Consider the following 26352-nt stretch of genomic DNA (forward strand, 5'->3'; position numbering starts at 1 on the left):
TTTTAAAGATGAACTTTCCTCCTGTTTTCTGTCCTCTGTGTGTCCATTTCCTATAGCAATTGCTGAAATGTTTTTTTCCTAAATCATTGCTACAATCCTATATCATGTTTGGCTTGTAGTGGACTAACTACTAATTTGGGTTGTGCTAATTCTTTTTATAAGAAAGTAATCTGTGTAAAAATAATGATGTGGATGTAAGTGACTAGTACATCAGAAAAAAATACTCAAATAATATTATCTTGCTTTTTTTTTCTTATAAAAATGTTGTGTTCTCTTAACCAGAAGAATGCCTACATTCACAATTTGAAAGTGCTGCACTTGGAACTAGTTCTGGAAATGTTCATCAGAATGGAAGTAAAAGTAAAGAAATAGGAAAACTAAGTTGCCAGCCAAGAAACAAGAGCTCAAAGAGGAAGCAGGTGGACACGACTAGTGAAAATGTCATATGCAGTAATGAAAACGAATCACTTCAACACATACACAGTAAGAGACCAAAAACTGCAGTGAAATGCCAGAATAGTTTGGACAGCAAAAGAAAGAGGGCTGGAAAATGCAACAAGATTATAGCCAAAAATAAACTGATTGTTGGTCAAGCAAAGCTAACTCATTTCTTTAGATTATAAATGCTCTTACTTATGCAAACAATTGTTTAATCGTTTTGAGGTTTGAAAGAAAAAATGCATACAATACGCTACAGTAATACCATCTTCCTTGTGATTATAAATGTTGATATTATGCAATATTTGGACAAACAGATCAACAAGCTTTGCGGAATTCCCAGTTTTAATAATGCACTGTAATCTTTTACATTTGTATAATCATGTGGTATTTTGATGTACAAATATTTAGGATCAATACAAACACAAAACAATACTTAAACCACAACTACTTCTTTACTGAATTGTCAAGAATATGGTTTTGTCTCTTCCAAATAACGTACTTCAGCAGTTGTTAGACTTGCCAACAAGGTCGGTAGACTCTTCCCAGCATGCACCTGAGCACTGCATAAAACATCCAATAAATATTGATATTTTTGTGTAGATAGTTAACAGACATAACATTTATTTAAATTGGGTTTAAGAACATCTTCATCTTACATAGCTTCACTAAGCTAATAATCTTAAAATCTTTGAATCAATTTATTTAATAAAAAATTTAAAGGAAATGACTCCAGTCCAAGTGTTTGTCTGAGTAGTTGATACCTTAATATGCTGCAATAATCCAGCTGTTTTACTTGCTTGAAATAACCTGAAAGTTATACTTACTGTCAAAATCTCTTCTTCCAATAGGTAATTTAGCTGAGTTCTCATCATCTTCAGTCTCTCTCCTTTGTTGTACAGATTGAATATTTTGAACTTCATCATCAGATGGAAAAGTCATAGGTCCCTCCAGTGCAAAATAAGGAAGTTGCTTAATATCCAGGTTCATGAGTTGGCCATGACTTATGGCATGGTGTTTAGGATTTATATTCTGTATTTTAAAAAAGTAATTTAGATGTTAAAGAGGGGGGGAAATGGCCAGAATGCAAAGTGAAGAGATCTCAGTCGATCTGATGAGCCATTTCCAGAACATGAAGTGGAATGCAGCTCCTTAAAGCTCCAAAGCCTCTTTGGAGGATGCCATTTTTTTCAAGTGGGTGAGCAGTTTATAATTATTTTTAAATAAATAAATAAAGAGAATGAGGCTGAGAAGAAAGCTGAATGCTGGAATTTTAAATAGCATAAAGCAGATGTTGGGGCTGCCCAGTAATACAGAAATTTTGTGAGTTAATATTAAGGAAAATTGAGGCTACAACTCAAGTAAAGATTTAAACTCAAGTAAAGATTTAAGCAGATTGTATTGTAATTTTACTAGGTTCTGTAAAAGTAAATGAAGTCAGATAACTCATTTATTCTTTGTTGGTGATGCTAAAGTTCTCATTGCTCAAAACTAAATAAAGGAAGAAGCATCAGCAATACAGAATTGAGAAATTGTTGGGAAATGATTAAATTGGCAAAGTTAAATACAGTACTGGGTTACAAGCAGAGAAAAGCCCAGAAGAATACTTCCAGTGAATTATTTTGCTTTTTAAAAAATCTATTCAAAGCTATCTAGTTAATCTAATTGGATTAAACTAATAGAGCTGTAACTGATTAAGGATTGATTATATTTATCAGTTTTTAACTATTCAGGAATTCATAAGTGTTTGTAAGTAGAATGATTATATTGTTCATATAATTTATAATAATGAATTTAAAAAACCATATTAGAGAAGAGTTTAGACTCAAAGCGGCTAACATTCTCCTTTCCCTTCCTCCCCCACAACAAACACTCTGTGAGGTGAGTAGGGCTGAGAGACTTCAGAGAAGTGTGACTAGCCCAAGGTCACCCAGCAGCTGCATGTGGAGGAGCGGAGACGTGAACCCGGTTCCCCATATTATGAGTCTACCGCTCTTAACCACTACACCACACTAGCTCAAAAGATGAAACTCACAGAGAACTTGGGGACTCCATCTTCCTCTTCATCCAGAAAACTGTTGTCCTCCATTTTATAATGCTCAAGAGAAGATGCGGGGCGTGCCTTTTCAGCTTTGCCTCCATTCTGTATTACTTTTCCAAGCGTGAATGTACTGAGCAGCATATCATCTTCTGCTTTTCGCATAGACTTTGAGACAGAAAGAAAGAAACCTTGAGAAAAGAGAGAGAAAATTAGAATTAATGCATAGGATGAGATACACATTCTCTTGTGCTTTAATGTTTGCATGGAAGAGAATCAAGTTCAAATATTATTTGAAAGAGACTACTTTGAAAATAGTGTTGGTCACAGACAAAGCTGTCTTTATATAGCCTACCGAGTGAATAGCAACCACTTCAATGGCTTATGTGTTCTTCAGATGGCCACTAGTTAAGAGGGTGACCTTTTGTATACTATTACATTTCTTTTATTTTACACCATAGGTGATGAATTTATTTCGTAATATTATCTTGAAATACTTTGGATTATCATATATCAAACATCACAGGACACTATATCACTTCCTTTTTCTAAATAGCCATTTTTTAAAAGAACTATAATTTGCACATATGTGGAAGAAATGTGTGTGTTGCAGGGGGGAGAGTACTTTCCTTGAGAATGGAGAGAGGGGAATCTCAATAAGGGAAGTCTAAAGTAATGAACATTTGAATTTTTTGAGAATGCTTTATTTTATCAGGCCTAGAACTTCATTTCACCACTAGGTACTGATTCTCTCCTACAGATGCCCTCGCCCCCTTCCACTTACGTGGGATAATGGGTAGTTTGCCTATAAGTGCCTAAAGAGAACTCTGATCGCACATGCCTTCATTCTGGCCACAGTTTGTGTATTGTAGGACCCTTCCAACCAAAAGGATCTGCAGCAGCACTATTGGGGAATGCCAAGTGACTGCCATTTATGAGCCTGACTATCAGATCAATCACTTAATAGGGCAAGGCAAAGGGACAGCTAGGCCCAATGACTGGTGGTAACAGTGGTTCAACAGTCAAGCAGACTACCTCGGAAGGTGGTGGACTCTTCTTCGTTGGAAGGCCATCTCTCAGGGATTCTTTAGCTGTGATTCCTGCATTGCAGGGGCTTGGACTAACTCTACAGTTCTACGATTCTCTGACTAGGACTTGATTGAAAGGGCTGAAGAGGTGGTGGAGGAAGATAAGCACCCTAGAAGCCAGCTGGAGTAGATTAAGAAAATGGAAATATCAGGCGGAAGGCAGCAGCTATAATGGATTTTTTGCGTGGACAGGCGGAGTCCCCCAAACCCCAGGCGACCCCTGAGTGGAATAATGACACAAGACAATGTGCTATGGGATAAAAACTGGCCACAACCTAATATTAAGATTCAGATGTAAGGGAGACCTTGGCTCAGGCATTGGGCATTTATCCTTCCCAGCCCCCAGCTGGGGATCTGGGAAACTGCAGGGTTATCCAGAATGTCTGGGGATTGGGCTAGCTGTCCTGTTCGGACAGGTTTAGTTTTGATGGTTTTTATCACAAGCCAAGTGGCCACTGCCTGATCACCAGAGCTGTGGGTGAGGTTAGTCAAACAGCTTAGTTCAATGAAGCAACAGGGCTTTCAATTAACACATCACCGTCTGCCTCAGCAGCTCCACTTAACAGTATAATTAACTACAGAAGCTCATGGTTGTAGTTCAAGACCTGCTTTAGGCTGACATTTTATTTGGCCTCAGGAAAACTACTTATATATATGGCCAAAATAGCTGAATTTAAAACTGTCATTATGCAGGGAAAAGAAAATGGGGGGAAATGTTCTGTAACATGAAAAAAATACCAATAAATGAGGCCAAAAATGAGTTTTATAACAACATAGTGCAGGAAAAAAATTCTAAACTAATAGTATTTGCAGATGCAGGGCTGTTCGTAAATGGCTGTGCTGCCAAGCACAGTGAAAGGTATGTGGTAAGGGGGAGAGGATGAAATATTGTTTTAATACTGTAAAGTTGGAAAGACAGATTTCATTGTATTCAGATTTCTAATATATATTTCCACAATGTCAAATAGGTAATAATTGCTGTGTGTATGTGTGATGGGCTTAGAACTATTATTTACTTGTGAACTTGGATATTTTTGCAAATAAAAGAAGCAGCGCTCAGCCACCAAAATTACTAGAGGCCTTTGGCCACCAACTGGCTTTTGTGGCAGGGTTTCTTAATGGTGGATATTTTCTTCTCTTATTGCATTCTTAAAGGTTTTAAGTTGTTTTAACTCAGTATTGTTTTTTAATATGGTAACTTGTTTAATTGTTTTTAATATTTATAACTAACTGGTACTTTTAAAAAAGCTGTATCTGTTTTCAAGGTATGTTGTGAATCACCTTGGGTTCTACACTGGGAAGAAGGTGATATATAAAACAAATAAGGTTAAAAAAAACCAGCACCAGCCAGTAAACATGTTTCTAATGATGATATCTACAGATCTGAGTGTTTGAACCTGGATCTGCAACAATCACCAAAATGGGTGGGGACTCTCTACCCCAGAGCAATGTTGCACTGAGAGCATTACAAAAAAATTAAATGGTGGGTGGCAGCATGGCACACTGGCACAGACTGCAGCACTGCCATCAGCAGGTAAGGTCACCAGGGAAGGAGAGTGCCCACATGGAGGGCATTTTGTCTGGGCTCATTTCAAACTGGGAGCTGGTTTTGCTTAGCAAACTTCCTTAATGTAAAAGTGATTGTAACAAGCTGAAATGTGATGTCCTGCTTATCATGTGCTTCATTTTTCTACCACATGATGACTTGGTCTCTTATACTCATGCAAATATGCATTCATTTTCCCTTGTGACATATTCGAAAGTGTGGGAAACAATAGGGGCTTTACCAAGTGGTAAGACTTTCTGCCATTTTTTTGTGTTTGGATGCTTGTCTGGATATGTGGTTAGAGATGTTGAGTGGGAAAGCTACTGTTTGCTCCTTATCATAGTTTTCAGATTGCGTAACACAGTACCAAATATGTTTATCTTTGAAATATTTCACCACTTGCATTTTTTGTGGTATTTTTGTTTTGCTTAAATATACATATATGTGTTTGTTGAGATTTTTTTGCTTTAATTGAGAAACTACTAGGTTTGCTCCACAATGAAGAGTGGGTTAAAATATTTCTTTTCTTTTTTAAAAAAAAAAGTTCCCTCGTTTTTTTGTTGACAGACCATCAAGGCTGTTAACAAATATTATAGAAACAATTTCAATACAGCATAAAAAGATTGATCAAATGGTAGCAGAAGCAATAAACAGCAAAGAGATATTGATATACTGTATTGTAGAAAGCCCTAATAAAACTTGTATTTATATAGTGTTGTATTTATATGCTGGCTGAAAGCAGTTAGAAGGGGAATCTGGCAAGTCTTCTGGAGCAGAAAAGTCCAAAGCTTGGGTGATACCACCACTAAGAAGGACCTGTTCTTTGCACAAGCAGCCTCATCTCAGACAGTAGTTGAAAAGCCTACCCCTGAGGACTAAAGCATTTATGTAGGTAAATGCATATAAGAAGAGGCAGGCATTTAGCTATCTACATCCCAACCTATTTAGGAATATAATGGTGATAACCAGCACTTTGAAGTGGGCCTGGAAACAATTTGCAAACTAATGAAGTTTGTATAATATTGTTATATGAGCAAACAATTAAGTTCCTACCAGCAGCCTACATGCTGTATTTCTGTACCAACTTTCCTGAACCCTTTTCAAAGCTATTATGCATCAATAATCTTTTTTATTGTGGGAATGTTGTGGGTAACAGGAGAGAATATATTGATTAATTCATCCTTTCTAACTCGCGCTAGTAAGTTTCTTTAAACAGCAGAGTGCATTCCCCCTTTTACATAGCAGGAAGCTGGTTGCAGACTCATGTGACTGTCTTAAGATAATAAGCAATTCAATCTGGTTTGCCCAGATTGAGATATGTTCTATTATTCCTGGTAAGACCCCTTTGATCCCTCCTAAAAGAATAAAGACACAACAGTCTAATTCATAAGTAACAAAAAGAAGTTTTACTCGTGATCAGGCAGAGCACAGCGTGAATTCTGAAGGCAGGCTTTAGGCTTAAAGTTACAAATATGTACAAACAGGTTTACCCCATATGGGAGATAACCTAGGGACTGCTGGGTGACAGCCAGTAGTGCAGTCCAGTTGAATCAGGAAGCAGGCAGGACAAAAAAAAGGGGGGGGGGGAGGTAGCTACGGGACTTGGCCTATGATCAGATTTGGAAAAGTCATGCCCACCTACTAGTCACATGCAAAAGGAAGGATGCTCCAGCCAGGTGTAACAGGAAGTTCAACTGGCTGGACCAACATTCCCCATGCATGTTCACTCTAGGCAAACAGGAAATGATGTACTTGACTGCTCCAGAGGATTACATCCTACATTTATATAAAATTCTATTCGTACATATATAAAAAGTTTTGGGGATTAAGTGAAAACATTTATGAATCTATAATATGGCCTTTTTTCCAAAACTGGAGGCCTGTTCTCTCTCAAGCATGACAAATTTCTTGAAGATATTTTTATTCAGTATGGAGCATCTCTTCTCAGCAGTAATACCTGAATATAATATTTGCAGAATAACTGTGTTTGGCAGAATGTAACAGATGTGTCAGATTTCAAATGTTTTGACTTTGAATGTCAGACAGAATTATGAAATTAAATATTAGAATTCAACAACAAAACAATTTAAAGAAATGTTAGCCTGCTAAGGTAATGAGTCATTATGTCACGCTAGAAACCTATTCATGTAGTCTGTCTGAAGACAGTTTCCAGATTGTTAATGACACAGAATTATGTCACTGTAAAAATGGTTGCCTCCAGTGGCATATTTGAATATACCAACTGCAATTAGAATGTATTATTTTTCAAATAAGGTTTGAGGTTTATTCAAGGTGAGTAGTGATATTTCTTTCAAATTATGAACTAAATACACACAGCTAACCAAAATGGGTGGAGTTTTCTTTTACAATCTATAAATTACTGTCATGATCTCTCTTGTCATTCAAAGACAGTCTTCAAAACCCTGCCTGCACTTTGTAAACTGATTATAGCTGGTGTGTGTATATATGTATGTATGTATATCTATCTATCTATCCTAACTGCTGCCAGCAGAAGAAAATCTATATGCAGGAGACAGAGTTTTGTATATACCCTGCAGGATACAGAGGTGAGTCGAGATTTTAAAGCTTTATAGCAGGTTTTCTACCTATATTTTTCCTAATGCTTTTTGGAAGTGTTTCCCCTTTGGCTGCTTAGATTAACGAAGAAATATATTTGATTTAATATTGACAGCAACTACTTAAAGCTTATACTGGGTACTTTATTGTTTCTTCATCTCCCTAGACTTTTACTACTTTGGGCCGAAAGTACTTTTAATAATTGTCAATATTTCTTAACAGACTTGTCTAGGCACTTGAGTGAATGGTTTATAATGAAAGCACACAAACTTCATCTTTCAAGAAATCAGGAATTATATAATACACATTAACTAGCTAATGAATAGGTCTACAGATGTACAGTCTAACATTAACATTGGTGGATTCTATGTGATATGCAAAATTCAGAGAAGTGAACATTTTGAAGGATAGCTAAGTTTTGGTTTGCATATTGTTTTGGAAAGTGCTTGTTAGGTTTGTATTAAAATCCTAACTCAACCAAATCCCTGCTCCCAAAACTCCTGGTTAAGCCTACCCAAAACATGATGGTTACATTTTGATTTTAGTGTGTACAGTATGTGTGTGTTGCTACTCATATGAAGAACCCTGCTGATTCATATTAAACATCCAGGATCCTGCTTCCCACAGTGTCTAGCTAGATGAAACCAGGGTATGAGGGCAATAACCTTCCCTTCCTCTGAATAATGGAAGCTAATATTCCTGTTTGTCCTGTGGTTTCTAGGCACGGGTCTGAGAGGGTTTTTGGGGGGTGTTTTTTTTTTTGTCCTGCTGCCTTCTCTGGGAAAACCTGTGTATCACTGAATCAGAACAAACATCAATCCACAGAAAACCTGATAGATGTTTGTTCCGATTCAGCAGTAAACAGCAGGTTATCCCAGAGAAAGCAGTGGGACAAAAGAAAAACCTCTCAGACTCATGCCTAGAGATCACAGGACAAGCGGAATTGTGGAAGAGCCCTCAATAAACCAGGTTTGCAGTACACTATACTTATTTTTCCACCCCAGAACTGTGGTTCATTAAGTTGATTAAAAAGGCCTAAATGATTTAACTTTAAGTAGGTCAGGAGCCTCTCACATAGGGGAAAGGGCTATATTTTTTGCTGAGACTTTGTTTTGCTTGTTTGTATGTTTGACCTGATAGTTTTGAAAGTGAGAGACAACTGATGATGACAAGGAAGGTGTCAAAGCAATGCTATAAATGAGACCTTGAGGATTATTTACAGTTTGTTAAGATGGTGGATTTCTGCAGCAAGGTATCTGAATGTCGGCCTACGTCCACTTTTTAAATGCTTTCATTTCTATAGGGGGAAAATGGTTTTCCAACCTATATATGTTAGTTAGAATATCTGCAGAAATCCTTTGCATAGTGTTACATTGAGGTGACTTTAAACTCTGAACTTAATGGTCATACAGCCCCACCCCCTTAGTTATGCATTACTTCATTTACCTAAAAAATTTGGCAAGCCAGGGCTACTGCATTTGTGGGTCCATGTTTGGTGCATCCATGGGGTGGAGCTCAGTAACTTTTGGCAGATCCAAGGGCAGAACCTAGCTCAAAATCGGACCATTCCCTTAGCCTTCATTCAATCTTGGGGGGTGGGTTGGTGGGAATCACAGTAATAATTTTGGGGGTGTATTGCATACCCCAATGAGATTTGCGGGGTGGGGGGTTAGAATGTATACTCCAGGTAATATTTGTTTCTGTGGCATCAAATTAAGTGTGCTTGACAATACCCGAACACTCAGAGCCAGGAAACACTAATTCAGAGAAGGTAAAATCTGTCTGTTTAGTTAATGAATCTTTAATTCAGAATCAATTTCTGAATCTTTAATAAGCTATGGTTTTTATTTTTAATTACAAACAACCAAAACTATTTTTTAAAGTAAAAATATTATGAAAGTATTGTAAACTGTCAAAAAAAATCTGTTTTCTACTGAAAACTAACAAACTTTTTGGGGATGTATTTCTAACTTCAATAAGAAACTCACAAGAACAAACAACATTATATGATTTGTGCCAACCTACTGACACACTCTTGACCTTTCCCTGGCTACTTGTCTATTGAAAACTAGGGGCTGCTTTACTATCCCATTCCGCAAACTTTGGCTGGGTTAATAAAGACATCCGAATGGCAAAATTCATTGCATTTCTGGGTGGTTTTTTTTTGTTTTGTTTCCAGAAACTGGTAGGTGGCAATTGGCTGAAATTTAGGGAATGTTGTATGGGTGACAGTTTGTGACAACGTCCTGTAAAGACTACCCTGTAGGTCTAGTTATGTTTAAATTGCACAATGAAAAGTGCTCTAGCAGTAAGTTTCTAGACCCCAGTAACTGGATGAAAGTTTTAAAAAAGCTAACAGGAAAGTGTTATTCTCCTTACTTTTCTGGCAACTTGCAAAATCTATTCCCTACCCCTTGAGGTTTTTTAGATGGTTTGGCAGCCATTACATTTCTGATACTTGCAAAAAGAAACTTCTAGGTAGCACCTGGATATGCCATGAAAGCAAAAGTTTGTTTATTCAGCTTATCAAAAGCAAGTTAAAAGTCCATGATGTTTAATGTTTACCTTAATAAGGTTCATTATCTCATTCACAGTCTTATTCCTTCCCTTTTCCGATTAAAGGAAGAGGATGAATTTTGTAAGATATTTCAGTAAAATATTCTTTCCCCTCTAGAAGTAGAGTAATTTGGTTGGGGGTTAAAGAGAGGTAGTCTGGTAATGTTAATCTGGCTGCTTGTCAAGACTTGTGTATCAGCCAGAAAAAGACCTGGCAGGAATATTTCATTTTTGTACCAAAAACTCTAAGACTACAGTTGATTTTTTGCAGATGATTTGAAACTGTGTTGTCCATTGAAAACAGCGAAGGGCAGCTGGGAGTAGGTGAATAGTCCAGCTTTCAAACACAATTTATTTGAAAAACCCACACTGCAACAATACTGAGAGAGATTTTGTGCACTGAAGACAGAGTTGTCTTTAATATTATAAAATCCAGGACAGTTTTGAGGTTCTACAAATACAATTAGCTAGCACCATAAGGGTTAGATTTTGATATGCCAATAGAGAATCGTTTCTTCCATGTCTTAATCACCTTCTACCTGTATCATCACACTCAAGACAATGTGACTGGCCTGCCTCGCAGAGGTGACTATGCAGATCTTTGGATGGTAACTATTTCCTAAGACTGTTGCGCCTTCCAGCATTTTTCAGCAGTTTCAAGCATTCCAGTGATACTGCTGAGTTCAAATAGTGTTGTAATTTTGCAGCACTTGGATTCAGTAAGATACACTCTGCTTTTAGGCAGTAGGCTGTTGTTACACAGAACCATAGAACTAAAAAGTTGGAAAGGACCCTGCTAGTCCAACACCCTGCAATGCAGGAATCTCAACTAAAGCATCCATGATAGATGACCATCCAACCTCTGCTTAAAAGCCTCCATTGCCTTCCAAGGGAGTCCGTTCCACTGTTGAACAGCTCTTTGTGGAGAACTAGCCCAACGCCAGGTAGGGGTTAAATTTTGTGACAGTTAGAACCCTTAGGGGCGGGCTCAGCCTGGGTATAGAACACCCCTCCCTGTGGTCAGTAAGGGAGTTAGAAGTGTGGAGAGTTAGAAGGAGAGTTGAGTTAGTTGAGGAGCGTGAGTCAGGAGTGAGAGCTGGAGGTTTAAGAGTCTGAGGTGTAGCATTGGTGGAAGATAGCAGAGAGGATAAACAGATTGTGAAACGTGTTGTTATTGGTATTTAGTTAACTGTTAGAGGTAATAGGCCGGTATAGGACCACCGTTATAAGCTTATTGAACATCCTTTTATTTATCAGCAACCACAAGCTTTTGTACTCAATAAACTACTTCTTTGTTCACAGTATCCTTGTCTGTGGTAAATGAAGCAAGCAGGTTCCAGCTAGCAGTCTGGTGGGTTGCAGCTGGGGACCGTTTGTCGTTGGTGCAGCACTCATAGACCGTGAAACGTCTGGGGGTGGCTGTACAGGGCGGAAGGGCTCGCGACACTCTTAACCATCAGAAAGTTCTAATACCTAGTAGGAATCTCCTTTCTTGTAACCTGAAGACATTGGTTCAGGTCCAACACCTCCAGAGCAAGAGAAAACAAAGCTTGCTCCATGTGACAGCCTTTTGAAGATGGCTATCATAACTCCTCTCAGTCTCCTCTTTCCCTGGCTAAACATACCCAGCTCTCTCATAAGGCGTGGTTTCCAGACCTTGATCATCGTGATCACCCTCCTTTGCACGTGCTCCAGCTTGCCAACAATCAAGCTAGATGCAAAAGACCTCAGTCCATTTTATTTTGCACTGTATTTTCCTGGCCATTTTTAAACAGACAAAGTAAAAAGGCTAACACACGCCAGATAATTTCTGCTATTTTCACAACTCAGGGCCATATTTGGTACTGATCCAGGGTTCAAAAGCCTGTAATATTGACTTGCATCATGTTTGGATTCTATAAGAGATGGTAACTTCACTCAGTGACTTTCTACCATGTGAACAAAGACAGAGGTAGAAGCCTGTTTACTTGTCTTTGTTGCTCTTCACACAGTGATGAGGAGGGGGTGGCTGAAGAGACCATTGCTTCTGTCTGGCTGAGACATTGTGTATAAAGCAGAGATCAGGTGCCATGATAAGAGGCGCAGAGAGAAAAATAGAACAGCTGCACTTGCTGCCTAGTAGCTACTGAGCCACGTTTTGAGTTTTGTTGGGACCCTACCATGAGTAAATACCAAGTTAATCTTGAAGATATTCCATATAGATCCTGCTGGTCACATCCAGTGTGGATTATCTTTTGGTGACAAGGGAGAAGTGGACCTTCCAGGTGATAGCATTCACCCTCTGGAATTCCCTTCCCCGGGTAATCTGAGGTGATGGTAATGACCTTTAAATGCCTCTTAAAAGCATACGTGTTAAACCAAGCTCTTCATTTTCCCCTTCTCTGTTTTGTACACTGCCCTGTTCCATCTTATATAGTTTTATTTAAGCGGTATAGAAATTTCATGAACAAATAACAAAGTATTAGGGCAGGCTATGAAAAATCAAAAAGACTGAAGGCAGCCAACAGACCTTTCTTGCACAACAACTGCACATGGGATCAACAAAGTAGGTTTGGCTACAACATATTTTCGTGTGCTTGTCGGGGTATGGGTGCTGGAGCTCCTCGTGCACGGCCTTGGACTGGTTATATAATAATAATAATAATAATTTATTATTTATACCCCGCCCATCTGGCCGGGTCTCCCCAGCCACTCTGGGCGGCCTCCAACAAATATCAAAATACAATACAGAGTCACAAATTAAAAACTTCCCTAAAAAGGGCTGCCTTTAGGTGTTTTCTGAATGTCAGGTAGTTGTTTATTCCCTTGACTTCTGACGGGAGGGCGTTCCACAGGGCGGGCGCCACTACCGAGAAGGCCCTCTGCCTGGTTCCCTGTAGTTTTGCTTCTCGCAGTGAGGGAACCGCCAGAAGGCCCTCGGCGCTGGATCTCAGTGTCCGGGCTGAATGATGGGGGTGGAGACGCTCCTTCAGGTATACGGGACCGAGGCCGTTTAGGGCTTTAAAGGTCAACACCAACACTTTGAATTGTGCTCGGAAACGTACTGGGAGCCAATGCAGATCTCTCAGGACCGGTGTTATGTGGTCCCGGCGGCCACTCCCAGTCACCAGTCTAGCTGCCGCATTCTGGATTAATTGCAGTTTCCGGGTCACCTTCAAAGGTAGCCCCACGTAGAGCGCATTGCAGTAGTCCAAGCGGGAGATAACCAGAGCATGCACCACTCTGACAAGACAGTCTGCGGGCAGGTAGGGTCTCAGCCTGCGTACCAGATGGAGCTGGTAGACAGCCGCCCTGGACACAGAATTAACCTGCGCTTCCATGGACAGCTGTGAGTCCAAAATGACTCCCAGGCTGCGCACCTGGTCCTTCAGGGGCACAGTTACCCCATTCAGGACCAGGGAGTCCCTCACACCCGCCCGCCTCCTGTCCCCCAAAAACAGTACTTCTGTCTTGTCAGGATTCAACCTCAATCTGTTAGCCGCCATCCATCCTCCAACAGCCTCCAGGCACTCACACAGGACCTTCACCGCCTTCACTGGTTCTGATTTAAAAGAGAGGTAGAGCTGGGTGTCATCTGCATATTGATGAACACCCAACCCAAACCCCCTGATGATCTCTCCCAGCGGCTTCATATAGATATTAAAAAGCATGGGGGAGAGGACAGAACCCTGAGGCACCCCACAAGTGAGAGCCCAGGGGTCTGAACACTCATCCCCCACCACCACTTTCTGAACACGGCCCAGGAGGAAAGAGCGGAACCACTGTATAACAGTGCCCCCAGCTCCCAACCCCTCTAGCCGGTCCAGAAGGATGTTATGATCGATGGTGTCAAAGGCCGCTGAGAGATCCAGCAGAACCAGGAAACAGCTCTCACCTTTGTCCCTAGCCCGCCGGAGATCATCAACCAGCGCGACCAAGGCAGTTTCAGTCCCATGATGAGGCCTGAATCCTGATTGGAAGGGATCCAAATGGTCCGCATCTTCCAGGCGTGCTTGGAGTTGTTCAGCAACCACCCGCTCAATCACCTTGCCCAAGAATGGTAAATTTGAGACTGGGCGATAGTTGGCCATATTGGCCTGGAAGGGGTTAATTAGCTAACCTATATATTTACCTGAATGTATTGTTAGTCCAGTGAATGTATTAAGTATAAAAGTGCCCCTGTTAAGCTTTTCTGTATGAAATTGCTCTGTAAAGCTGTGAACTTTGATCTGCATTGTACTTCTCTCTGGCAAGCTTTGCCTTACTAAGTGTCTGGAGATAAGAACAGTAGACCTTACGCAGAGAGTACTGTAGCTGTCCTTCATTGAGAGGAACTGTTGTCTAGGTCAAGAGATAGGATGGCCTTGCTGGAGTGCGCATGAACCAACTCTGGCTAAATGTCATTTGCCTTATATGTACAACAGGAAATGTTCCTTATATGGACAAGAGGAAGTTTTCCGAAGGTGGGGGGAATGAGTTGGAAAACTGTATAAGAACTGCTGGTAAACTGACTAACTTTTGTACTTGCTTGGCTATCTAAACACCCAGGTACCTCTGCATGCAGAAATTAAATCTTTCTCTCTCTCTGAAGCCAGAAGCCTCAGGTTTTTTTTACTTCCATGTTCTCTCACCGGGCGCAACAATGGGAACCCGTAGGGGCAAATAAGGCTCCATAACGTGGTGCGTTGGCCGGGAACCCTTCGCTGTTCCCCGGGATTGAGAAAACAGGGAGTCCGAGGCGTCGCTGCACAGCAGAAAAGGCTCTCCTGATCTGGCGTTTGCTGGCCCCAAGCGCGCTTCCTGCCTGTTTGTGGGAAGGGACTGGCTTACCCCAGGGGGAGAGCCAAACTGCACCGTGGCGACGGGAGAAAGAGACAAGCGGCCGCAGGGGGGAAGGGAAGTAAGATCTGCAGAGGACAGGTAAGCTCCACAGGGGGAGCAGCTTCCCAGGGAAGGGGAAGCGCAGGATGCGATCGATCCTGCAGCGGCAGTGCGTCGTAGAGGACCGCCGCTAAAATCCGGTAGTGTGCAATAGAGTTGCCACCGGAGCCTGGCAGTGTGCAATAGAGTTGCCGCCAGGAGCCTGGCCGTGAGCCATAGAGGGCCGCCAGGAAGGAGCCAGCAGAGAGCAAAAGAGTGCCGTTGGCTGTGGGGAAAAGAAGGGGGGTGCCCTCTCTGAGGAGAGAGAAGGGGGTTAAGAATTTTTCAGAGAGAGAAGGGGGTTAAGAATTTTTCTGTGATTTTACTCTGTGTATGGTGAATGGTGTATGGGGACGCTCCAGTGGATGTATTGAGTGAATGAGACGCAGGAACTCAGTGTCCCTAGCGAAGCGGAGAGTGTGTGCATGAAAAAAGTCTGGTTAGGTGGAAGGAGTGTCCCAGGTTGAACCTGAGCTTGCTGAGATGGGGAATTGGAATTTTTGTTGCTGTGTAAAAATTTATGACTTGTAATAATTTTATGATTTTTCCTTCACTATGTGTGTGTTGTATGAGATCTGTGTTTGCAGTGATTGTGCAGTGTGATTTTTGTGAGTTTGTCTGTATCTGTAGTGCCTGTGTGTGTGTGTGTGTGTTGGTCCCTGTTTGAGGCTTGCATTCATTCTGGAAAGGTGGGGCAGAAAGCAGCCCTAATCTGTGTGTTCCCAAACTCTGTGTTCCCAAAATTGTGGTTTCATTTTTTGCTGCATTGCCAATGAAGTCTGGGAAGTCTGTTTTTACCCTTGTATATGTGGCTGCACAATTTGTATTTGTTGTTTTGTTTTGTTGTCCCTTCAAGGAATCTGTTTGAACCCCAGGGTTAGGTGAGTGTGTTTTGGAAATTGTTTGTGTGCCAAGGCATGTGCCTTCAATGGGCTGTAAAAGTATTTCTCTGCAATGTTAAGGTGAATGTAAAAGTGTGTCTGAAGCATTGAAAGGAGGGCTGCTCTTGCAATCAGGAATGTTTGTTAGTTTGTTTTTAAAGTTGGTACAGTCTTATTTTGTTTCTTAATTGACCTTTGGTGAAGCAATGAGAGTGGGGAGAGGGACAGAAATGGAGAGAAGCCTTAGTTTAAACAGCAAGGATTTTTCTCTTTGCAGCAGTGAATCTTGCAAAGGAAGGAAATTTGCCTCCCACAAAGGGGGGGAAAGGTGATTATGTCTTTAGAAAAAAGAAGATTATGTCTTCTGAGCAGTTTGATTGTTTCCAGCAGAAGTTGATTAGAGAGAAAAAGTTTTATTTTATATCCCAGGTTTTAAGTTTTTCAGGGAAGGTTTTGAAACAGAAGAAATGGCTTCTTAGCAGAATGTATTTTGGAATGTAGATGTAGGTTTGTGGAATGTGTAATGAAGGAGAAGAGAATGTTGAAGTAGAATGGGAAGGGGCTCATGGTTAGCAACTGACAGTGTAGCCCTGACAGTGTAAGTTAGGATTTGGAGTAAGTTTGAACCTCAGGAGGAAAAGGGGGCAGAAATTTTTGGAATGATTGGAAGGAAAATTGATGATAAAGTGAAGGTATACAGAATCATAGAATCATAGAGTTGGAAGGGACCCCAAGGGTCATCTAGTCCAACCCCCTGCCCAGCAGGAAACAATATTGAAGGCAATACACCACCCTCCATGCCAAGGTTGCAGAGCACATCTAGGGGGGTGAATCCATTGTCCAAACCATGGAGAGGACCGCCAGGTTGTTGCCATGGAAGCGTGAGACAATGAGAGAGGCCTGAAGATGGCTCTGCTTCAGAGGTGGTAGATATATAGTAAGCCCTTCAAAGATTGTTTTAAAAAGATAGGAGTTTTTCCTATTGCCCTGTCCATAATTCGTTGTTACCTAAAAGAAGCCTGAAAATTGTCACTATTTGAATGAGCACATCAAGGGTTCAACTCCATTGTCCTAATGAAACACCGTTGTGAGGAGTTAGCAATTTTGCTAAGCTGGCCGCCATGTGTGAGATGATGAGAGTGACCAACCGATGGCTCTGAAATGAGATAAATAGGCCAAGTTCTATTCTTTCTGACAACCCAACTCTGTCAGAATTTGTTCCCTATTGCCCTATTCCACCCTAAGTCCTCCTGAAGGTCAAAAATAGGTTGGTGGTGAGTTAATTCTTGGACACTAGGTCCTGATAGGCTTGGTGAGGTGGTAAGTAGAAAATTAGGTACTAAGGATCAATGGCTGGTGCTTGTTTGCAGGAAACAGAAGAGGAGGGAAAGTTAGTTTTTGATATGGCTGTTGGAACTGGTAATATAATTGGGATGGAGAAATGGAATATTAGGAAAGAGAAGACAGTAAGGAGAAAATAGCTATACCCAAACACCCTAGATCACTTGTACAATGTTATATTGGAAAAGATTAGTTGCTATGTAAAAGTTTTGTTTTTTTAAAAAAAGGAGAATGTTCTGAAGGATGTCAAGATAGTGAGAATTGCAATGGCTCTAGTAGTGTGTCTGGAAGGTGATGTTGAAGAAGTGGATCTTATTTGGGGAAAAATTGTATCTTTCTGTTCCCTGACATTAGCAGAGTTTTATGTTAAATTGGTCTGAAATTGTGGGGATGCTAATGCTTATATTGTGTATGATTGTATTGTGTATTTGTTTATATTTGTGTGTATTCTAAGTTTAGAGTGTTTGCATGGATTGGAAAAATGAACTAAATTATTATTCTGGGCCAAAGAAGTAGACCAAAGAGCTATGGGATAATTATTGCGGAAGAATATTGTATTTCGAGGAGATAGTGATTCGGCATGGTCAGTAATATCTTGTGAGTGTATGGGAGGCTGTCCTTATTTGATTGGGTTATTCTAGCTTGCCTCCAACAGGGAGGAGGACTGAGGTGTGATCAATATCGATACCTGTGAGGTTAATCTGTGAGGCAAAAGAAAGGCTGGAGGGGCCCAAGACACCACCCTCCAAGGGCAGATATAATCTCTGTAACTATCTCCTATTCTTTTAGCAGGTGCCCTAATGCCATGTAGCTTTGCTATGCTAGTTTTATCCCTATGCAGAGACTCTGAAACCTAAGTGGCATAGATCCTACAGTCTTTATGACAACACTGCCAGTGGTGGAAGTGGCTGGTGTCCGCCTCCTCATGTAGAGACAGGACCTGCCACAATGTGCTGAAACATCCCTTGAAGCTGAAGATCCAGGGAAGCAACAAAGGCCAAGAAGCAACAAGCCTGCTGCTGATGCACAGGGGAGGGGCCATTGGCCCTGTGCACGCCTATGGAAGAAAAGGAAGGAAAAGAACACTGAATGGGAGGACTGAGTGATCATATTGCCTTAATTTGTTTTGACCAGTTACCAGATAATGTGACCAGTTGAACAGTTTCTGTAATTAGTGTTAGGAATATTCGAAGTAAAAGATCCTTAGTTGTATTTGTTGTATCTGTTGGTATTGTATCCCCCATTGTTATTTTGCTACTATGCCTTTGTATTTTCTGTTTAAAGCAATGCATGCATATGGTGATTTATAAAGTTGTGTCATGGATTCTTTAGCTCATTGCCCTTGCTAGAGAATATCAGTCATTTCCCAGGGACGCGCTGGAGAAAGAATTCCAGCGGTCCGAAGAAGAGGAGGGAATGGAAGGGGTTAATTAGCTAACCTATATATTTACCTGAATGTATTGTTAGTCCAGTGAATGTATTAAGTATAAAAGTGCCCCTGTTAAGCTTTTCTGTATGAAATTGCTCTGTAAAGCTGTGAACTTTGATCTGCATTGTACTTCTCTCTGGCAAGCTTTGCCTTACTAAGTGTCTGGAGATAAGAACAGTAGACCTTACGCAGAGAGTACTGTAGCTGTCCTTCATTGAGAGGAACTGTTGTCTAGGTCAAGAGATAGGATGGCCTTGCTGGAGTGCGCATGAACCAACTCTGGCTAAATGTCATTTGCCTTATATGTACAACAGGAAATGTTCCTTATATGGACAAGAGGAAGTTTTCCGAAGGTGGGGGGAATGAGTTGGAAAACTGTATAAGAACTGCTGGTAAACTGACTAACTTTTGTACTTGCTTGGCTATCTAAACACCCAGGTACCTCTGCATGCAGAAATTAAATCTTTCTCTCTCTCTGAAGCCAGAAGCCTCAGGTTTTTTTTACTTCCATGTTCTCTCACCGGGCGCAACAATGGGAACCCGTAGGGGCAAATAAGGCTCCAGGCCGGGTCTAGAGATGTTTTTTTAAGAAGCGGTTTAATGACCGCCTCTTTCAGCGGGTCTGGAAAGATTCCCTCGCAGAGGGAAGCATTCACCACCGCGCAGAGGCCATCGCCCAGCCCTTCCCGGCTAGCTTTTATAAGCCAGGATGGGCAAGGATCTAGGAGACAGGTGGTCGGTTTCACTCGTCCAAGCAGCCTGTCCACATCCTCGGAGGTAACAGATTGGAATTGATCCCATGAAACATGACTAGACAGGGCTCTAGCACTCTCCCGCCCCGGCCCTGCTCCCACGGTGGAGTCTACCTCCTTCTGAATCTGAGCGACTTTATCTGCAAAAAACTTTGCAAAAGCATTGCAGGAGATCTTGGGGTCCCTACCAGACCCCGGTGACAAAGGTGGTTCTGCTAGGTTGCGAACCACCTGGAAGAGTCTCCTGCTGCTGTTTTCTGCAGATGCAATAGAAACAGCGAAGAAGGTCCTCTTCGCTGTCGCCATTGCCACTTGGTAGGCTCGAAGTTGAGCTCTAGCCCGTGTCCGGTCTGATTCAGAATGAGTTTTCCGCCACCGGCGCTCTAGCCGTCTCAGCGACTGTTTCATCGCCCTCAGCTCCGGGGAAAACCACGGAGCTGTCCGGGCTCCATGCAATCGGAGAGGACGCTTCGGAGCCAGACAGTCAATAGCCCTGGTTAACTCCGCATTCCAGCGGGCCACCAGGGAATCAACTGAAAGGCCATCAACATGGGATAATGCATCCCCTACCACTCTCTGGAAACCAATTGGATCCATTAAGTAGCGGGGGCGGACCATCTGAATCGGTCCCACCTCCCTGCAGAGGGGAAGGGTCGCAGAGAAGTCCAGTTGCACCAGGAAGTGATCTGACCATGGCACTTCTTTTGTTTCACTTTTACTTAGTGTCAGATCACCAACATCCATAGAGGTAAACACCAGGTCTAAGGCATGTCCGCGGCTATGAGTTGGACCAGACTTATTCAGGGACAGCCCCATGGAGGCCATGCTTTCCACGAAGTCCCGAGCGGCCCCTTGTAAGGTTGTGTCGGCATGGATGTTAAAATCCCCTAAGACAACCAGACTAGGTGTCTCCAGGAGCATCTCCGCCACGACCTGAAGCAGCTCGGGCAGGGAATCCTTGGTGCAGCGGGGAGGTCGGTACACCAAAAGGAATCCTGTACTGCCCCTATTGCCCAACTTCCAGAACATGCACTCAGAAAACTGGGTCTTCCCAATAGGACGCCTGGTGCAAACTAATGACTTCCTAAAAATCACTGCAACCCCCCCTCCCCGCCCAGATGGCCTGGGTTGCTGTGCGTAAGAGAAACCTGGTGGACAAGCAGCGGCAAGGACAGGCCCATCTGCTTCATCCAACCAAGTCTCTGTTACACATGCCAGGTCAAATCCTCCATCCACAATCAAGTCGTGGATGGCAGTGGTTTTGTTAATCATTGACCTGGCATTACACAGCAACACTTTCAGGTCATGTGGGTATCCCCTGCTGATTCCAGTATCCATCTGGTCAGGACCAGACCTGGAGGCAGGGATAGTCTTCAGACAACGACTAAACCTGCCTCCTCGGTAATGACATGGTCTGGTCTTAGCGTGACTCCTCCTCCTGCCCATGATCACTGAGATCGGGTGTCTTTCCAAGACAACCCCCCCTGTGGAACTTGCCCCGGCCATCCTGTTGGCTGAGGCCCAATCCCAGGCAGCCCTACCCCTATCCCCTTAAAAAACAAATAAAGACCATACACTAAATTAACAAAATAATACAAATAGGAAACAGAGAACAACGCTAAAATTAAACTAAACATTTGCCCCACCCCAAACAAAAAATAATAAAATAATATAAAAGCCACCATTAAAACAAATTAAAAGTGCAGCAGTGAGTGCAGGCCGCGCCCCCCAAACCAGTTGGAATTGGCAGGAGAAGGGAGCGGCCTTCCAAACACTCACAGCAAGCGGCAGCAGTTATGCACGAGGTACCAGTTGCGGGGAAAGCGGCCAGCGTTCCGCGTGCTTTTGAGCACGGTCGCCGGCCAAGCCTCACAGTCTGAAGGATGATGAGTAAGCCAATTGAAGACTCTGATGGTGTGTGAGTTCCTAGTTGCCTTCTTTAAAGAAAAGTTGCCTCGTGAAATGAAATATATACCCTGACTCTGAATAGGCGGACCCAATTAAAGAAATTAAATTTTTTTACTTTACTCCCCCCTTTAACCCCAAAGGAAGACAGACACCGGTTGTATCTTTAGTGGCTTCGGCAGAACCCGCGTAGGCTCGTCCCCTAAGCTAAGTTCTCCTAAGCTTAAAGACCCTGCGCGCCCGATCTTCCGCGAGGCTAACTAAATAAACTAAAACCGAAATATCTTCCGCGGGCCTAACCCTAGGCTAACCTAAAAGAACCTAACTAAAACTAAAACCGAATAATCTTCCGCGATCTAACTCTAACTAAAGAAAAACCCATCCAACCCGTCCAGCCCGCTCCTAGCCCCTTAAACTAAACTTGACTTCAACTAAAACCCAACTAAAAGACATAAACGAACTTATCCTACCTAAGCGGGGTGCCTCTGCCTTTTATTAGGGAACAAACGTGACATCATCATTAGTACTTTAACCAATAAAATCACTGTTGCTGCCCTCCAAAAAGGCGGGAAGCAAGTTTAACGCTCATTAACAACTTTGAACATGACCGGATCTACAAAATAAAGGCGGATTAATCTCATAAGTGAACCACACTATTCATTCATGCTTTCACTTTCGCTTTTACGCGCAATTATACCAAAAGTAGACCTCGAAAAACTTATAAAATAACCAAATAAATATGAATCCATGGCGGATCCGTGAAACGTATTCCGACATGTGGAGTGCTCCTGTTCAGGTTTCCAGCCATTCCATTCCATGTTCCCTGATTATCCCCTGCCCTCCCCAAAAGTCAAGCTGAACATGCTTAAAAGGGTTTAACCCACAGGCCAATCTGGGTCCAACTGGGGTTACAATTTGACCCTTAAGACCACTTTTTGAAACCATGCCCACCTATCAAATCAGCTGACATCATTCTGATGGATGTGGTGTCATCTGTTGGGTGGGGTTTAGTTCCACTTCCCAGAGAGCTGTGGGAATTGCAGCTCTGTGAGGGGAACAAGGGCCGCCTAACAACTCTCTTTAACAAACGAGACTTCCCAGCATGCTTTGGGGAAGCCACAAAGTAATACTGTTTTTACATGTACAGTACAGATGGGGCCCAAACTGTTGGCAGGACCATGATGGTAAAATGGCTCCAATCATCTTCATGTTTCGTGAATACAAACGATAACTATAGCAGAGTTCTCAGCCAGCAGTTTCCTAGCAGCAATGACAATTTCAAACCATCTCCCCCAAGAGGCCTCAAAAAGAGACCATAACGTACTGTTTTTGTGAATCTAATCTACAATATACAAGACGCATTATAAGTGCAAACTGCTAATGACTTTTTGAAGAGCTATATCAGCTTTGAAAACAATATTTCAGTGCATCATTACCATAGTCTGTCCAGGACTGAAGTGGTTTCCAGAAGTTCCATAAACATCCTCAGACAACCATCCAAATGACGAGGAGCCAAAATGTTTCCTGTCTGGAGTTAGTGTTGTGGTGAAGAGGTCCAATGTAATAATCAGAGAACACAAATGTTATGGCAAGCTTTAAAATAATCTTTTAAAACCTAAATTTCAAACTCTTTTTGCACAATTGCATTAAAAATTATTTCAGAAATATTTTCATTTTTATTGATAGTAAAGTACATAGGTGTGCAAAACACGATGAAATTTAGGTTTTCCTTAGTGTAGATGTAACTGTCCCCAATCTTCTAGCCATAGTTAAGAAATTATGCATCCTCTCTGAATCAGACCAAAGGGCTGTTTAGTCCAGAATCCATTCTTCTGCAGTGGGCAGCCAGATGTCTTGCCTGTAAGCAAGGCGTGAGCGCAATAGTCCTTTCCTGCTTGCTTTGCCCAGCAGCAAGCAATATTCAGATGTATGTTGTATTTTCCTGGGGGTGGTGTAGCCATTATGACTAGTAGCCATTTGTAGAATCCTAGAATTGTAGTTGGAAGGAACCCCAAGGGCCATCTAGTTCAATCCCCTGCAATGGAAGGAATCTTTTGCCCAGTGTGGGACTCAAACCCACGACCCTGAGATTAAGAGTCTCCTGCTCTACCAACTGACCTATCCCAGCCTACCCGCCATGATTTTAATCCCCTTTTAAAGTTGTCTCAGTTGGTGGCCATCACCAGATCACATGGAAGCAAATTCTGTAAGTTGAATTAAGCGCTGCATAAAGAAGTCCTCTTTTTCTGCCCTGAATCTCCCCAGGTTCTAATCTTGTAAGAGGAAAAAAAGTGTGTGTCTATCCTACATTCTCCAGACCAAACCATTCTTTTTTATTTTGTATTTGACTTATTAAACTTATATATCACTTTGTACTAAAAGAGAAAGTCTTAAAGCTATTTAACTTAATTTTAGCATGCGGTTTTAGCATGTGATATTATTATTGTTATTAATAATACTAATAATTGTTTTTAAATTACTGATTTTAGTTTATATTTTAAAGCTTTTATGTAACCTGTTTTAATGTTTGCTTTTATTGGTACTTTTAAATGACTATTTTAGATTGTTTAATAGGTTTTTATTACTATTTTATTTATTTATATACTGCTTATTCACACAAAGATAAAAACACAACCAAATCCTTGATTGAATAATTGTAAGAACAATATTTCTAAAGCTAGTTTAGGAGCTAATAATGTTGCAGCTTTATATCTCTGCTTAGTTTAAAATACTGTTTGGAAACCCAAAGGAAGAGACACAGACTATATACTTTAACTTGTGGTTTATGGCTTGTTGTTTTTAAGCGCCCTTATTGTGACCCTGTTTAGGGCAAACATTGGGGATATCTTATTAAAATTTTGCTAGTAAGAGTACAATTTTTTCTTATATTGACCTTCCAATCAACAGAGCCAGTGGATTGGGGAGGGGAGGAACAACCCAAATACATCTTGGTATTTGAAACAGCAATTTGCAACTCTAAAAGCCCCAAATCTGTTTAATCTTAGAAGTCAGCTTGGTCCAGTATAAACAGCTGAACAAGTTTCAGCCCCTCTTCATAGGATGCTTTTGTATACTGCACAAGCTTCAATTCATCATTTTCAATGTGTATTCATGAAAAAAACATCTGTATCATCTTCACCTGCAGAAAAAATAGCTGCTCAAATAGCTGTCAAATTAGGCTGTCATTGACCGAAATTGCAGACAGATTCAAAGCAGAAAAATACAGCAGGTGGGGAAGAACTATAATAACAAGAAGATGGCTGCTCACTTCTGAAGTGTTGGAGGTACTACCCGGGCATGCCAGTGAGGTGAGAGATCCTGTTTTCATTGGTGCATTCAAATATTCCCCTCCCCCCAACTGCCATCCTTTCAGATAAACCTTCCCCTGAGATGTGCTGGGATTGACAAGCCCCCCACTCTAACAGGCAGCTTCTGACCAAGAGTTGCTCATTGGTGAGGAAAAAACATGCTTCCTAAGGTTTATGGGTGCCATTGTTACATACTTAAAGAAATGTTTAGGGGTACTCTCATTTTGACTCTGCTACCTGCTTCGACCAAGAATGCAAGCAGTCTAGAAGAAAGTTACGACATCTCCAGGCCAATTTGAAATCACATCCCACTCAAAGTAAAATCAAGGTGGTTGCTCATTTCCGCACACACTACAAACAACTTTATTTTTACTCAAGAAAATCACAATTTTGTAGTTCAAATGGGGGAAATTATCTTTCAGTTGCCTCAGCCCTCTTTTCCCTACAAGCATATTACCTGGTGGCGGTGATACTTATTAAGGGAACCGAGCCAGTCCTCAGCTCTGTGCTACAGTGGTTGGCCAACCATGTTAAATTCCCCAAGAGGGAATCGGTCACTGCAATTGGGGGAATGCTGACAGAGAAACTGAGTGGAAAGGCAATGGAGGTTTACTAAAGTGTGAGCTGAAGGAAGTTTAAGGAATGAAAGAAGTTGAGGACCAAAAGAAAAATGAGCAAATTAGAGAGGAAGGAAAATTTGAAAACTTAGTATACATCGGGGATTGCTGTCTGGCTCTTTTCCCTCGAGGAATTAAAAACAAACAAATCACAATCTGAAACCATTATTGAAGCTCTGCTGTTTTCATTATGTCCAGAGAGAGTCAGAGGGAATGGGTCAGGGAGTGTGTAAAAGCAGAAAATCATAAAGAATATCTATCAATCTATGTATCCGAATGCAAGAGAAGGCAGAAGTCCAACCATACAAGCAGCAGGACACATGGGGCAAGGAGAAAGCTGTTTACTGTCTTTTTCAGCAATGCAAACCAGACATGGAGGGAAAACCATACATGCTAAATACATGTTTTCCCCCATTTACTTTTAAAAGAGGTAAAAGCAACGAGGTCTCAAACCTACGCAGAAAAGGGATCCCTGGCTTTGAGCAGTTTTCTTCTTGCCTGCTTCCCTTCCCTGGGTTTGCCCTCCTCCCCATGGGTTTTTTTTAATGGAAATAATAAACCTCCACACCCCTGCTTTATATATTAATGTGAAAAATATGTGTTTGACATACACTCATTTTTTAAGGTACCAGTGACTACTGAGTATATTGTCTTTAGGCGCAGTAAGTATGCATTCAGACATGGAGAATATTGTGTCAATTTTCCTGATTATAATGCTAGTGCTTCTGTCCAATTTTCCAATTTTCCTTTCAGACGGCAGTACCTGTTGTGTTATGGAACTGGCACGCCAACTCCAGGGGTTGGAGCATCTTCGGCCCCCTCAATATTTGTGGGCAGGGGGCCCAGGAAGGTGCACTGGTGTGCTCCCTGTAATGCACCAAAGGAATGTATCAAAGCGCCTCAGGTGGCCCTGCTGAGGCAGCCTCAGCCTCGTGGCAGCAACAACAAAAACAGGTATGGCGTCTGAAGAAGTGTGC

General features: G+C 41.7%; 2 protein-coding genes across 7 annotated transcripts in view; one reads left to right on the forward strand and one right to left on the reverse strand.

Moving 5' to 3' along the window:
• PARPBP (PARP1 binding protein) overlaps positions 1-1044 on the forward strand; it is a 28779-nt gene extending 27735 nt beyond the window's left edge. For 2 of the 3 annotated variants that reach the window (XM_033161954.1, XM_033161952.1), the window contains exon 11: positions 283-1044. In XM_033161954.1, coding sequence (XP_033017845.1) covers positions 283-623 — 341 coding nt within the window. In that variant the 3' untranslated portion in view covers positions 624-1044. The remainder of the gene's footprint in view (positions 1-282) is intronic. The other variant, XM_033161953.1, reaches the window with a different exon arrangement.
• PMCH (pro-melanin concentrating hormone) lies at positions 909-24750 on the reverse strand. 4 transcript variants are annotated; one of them, XM_033161956.1, is made up of 4 exons: positions 24590-24750; positions 2474-2667; positions 1266-1470; positions 909-1001 (listed from the first exon to the last, which is right to left on the reverse strand). In XM_033161956.1, the coding sequence occupies exons 2-4, from the start codon at positions 2639-2641 to the stop codon at positions 952-954; spliced, it is 423 nt and encodes a 140-aa protein (XP_033017847.1). In that variant the 5' UTR covers positions 2642-2667; positions 24590-24750; the 3' UTR covers positions 909-951. The 4 variants fall into 4 exon arrangements, with proteins under 4 accessions (XP_033017847.1, XP_033017849.1, XP_033017850.1 ...); XM_033161958.1 differs by lacking the exon at positions 24590-24750 and adding an exon at positions 22887-23015; XM_033161959.1 differs by lacking the exon at positions 24590-24750 and adding an exon at positions 6749-6765.
• Between the last annotated feature and the right edge of the window lie 1602 nt (positions 24751-26352).

This window comes from Lacerta agilis, chromosome 10 (assembly GCF_009819535.1).
Source record: "Lacerta agilis isolate rLacAgi1 chromosome 10, rLacAgi1.pri, whole genome shotgun sequence".
NCBI lineage: Eukaryota > Metazoa > Chordata > Lepidosauria > Squamata > Lacertidae > Lacerta > Lacerta agilis.

What these genes read in the sequence shown, in the direction of transcription:
- PMCH (XM_033161955.1), bottom strand. Translation starts at nt 2,743, where the DNA reads ATGCAAACATTAAAGCACAAGAGAATGTGTATCTCATCCTATGCATTA. An exon ending in ATGGAGTCCCCAAGTTCTCT is followed by an intron (nt 1,471 to 2,473) that starts GTGAGTTTCATC and finishes TTTAAAATACAG; the next exon opens with AATATAAATCCTAAACACCA. An exon ending in TGGAAGAAGAGATTTTGACA is followed by an intron (nt 1,002 to 1,265) that starts GTAAGTATAACT and finishes TGTTTTATGCAG; the next exon opens with TGCTCAGGTGCATGCTGGGA.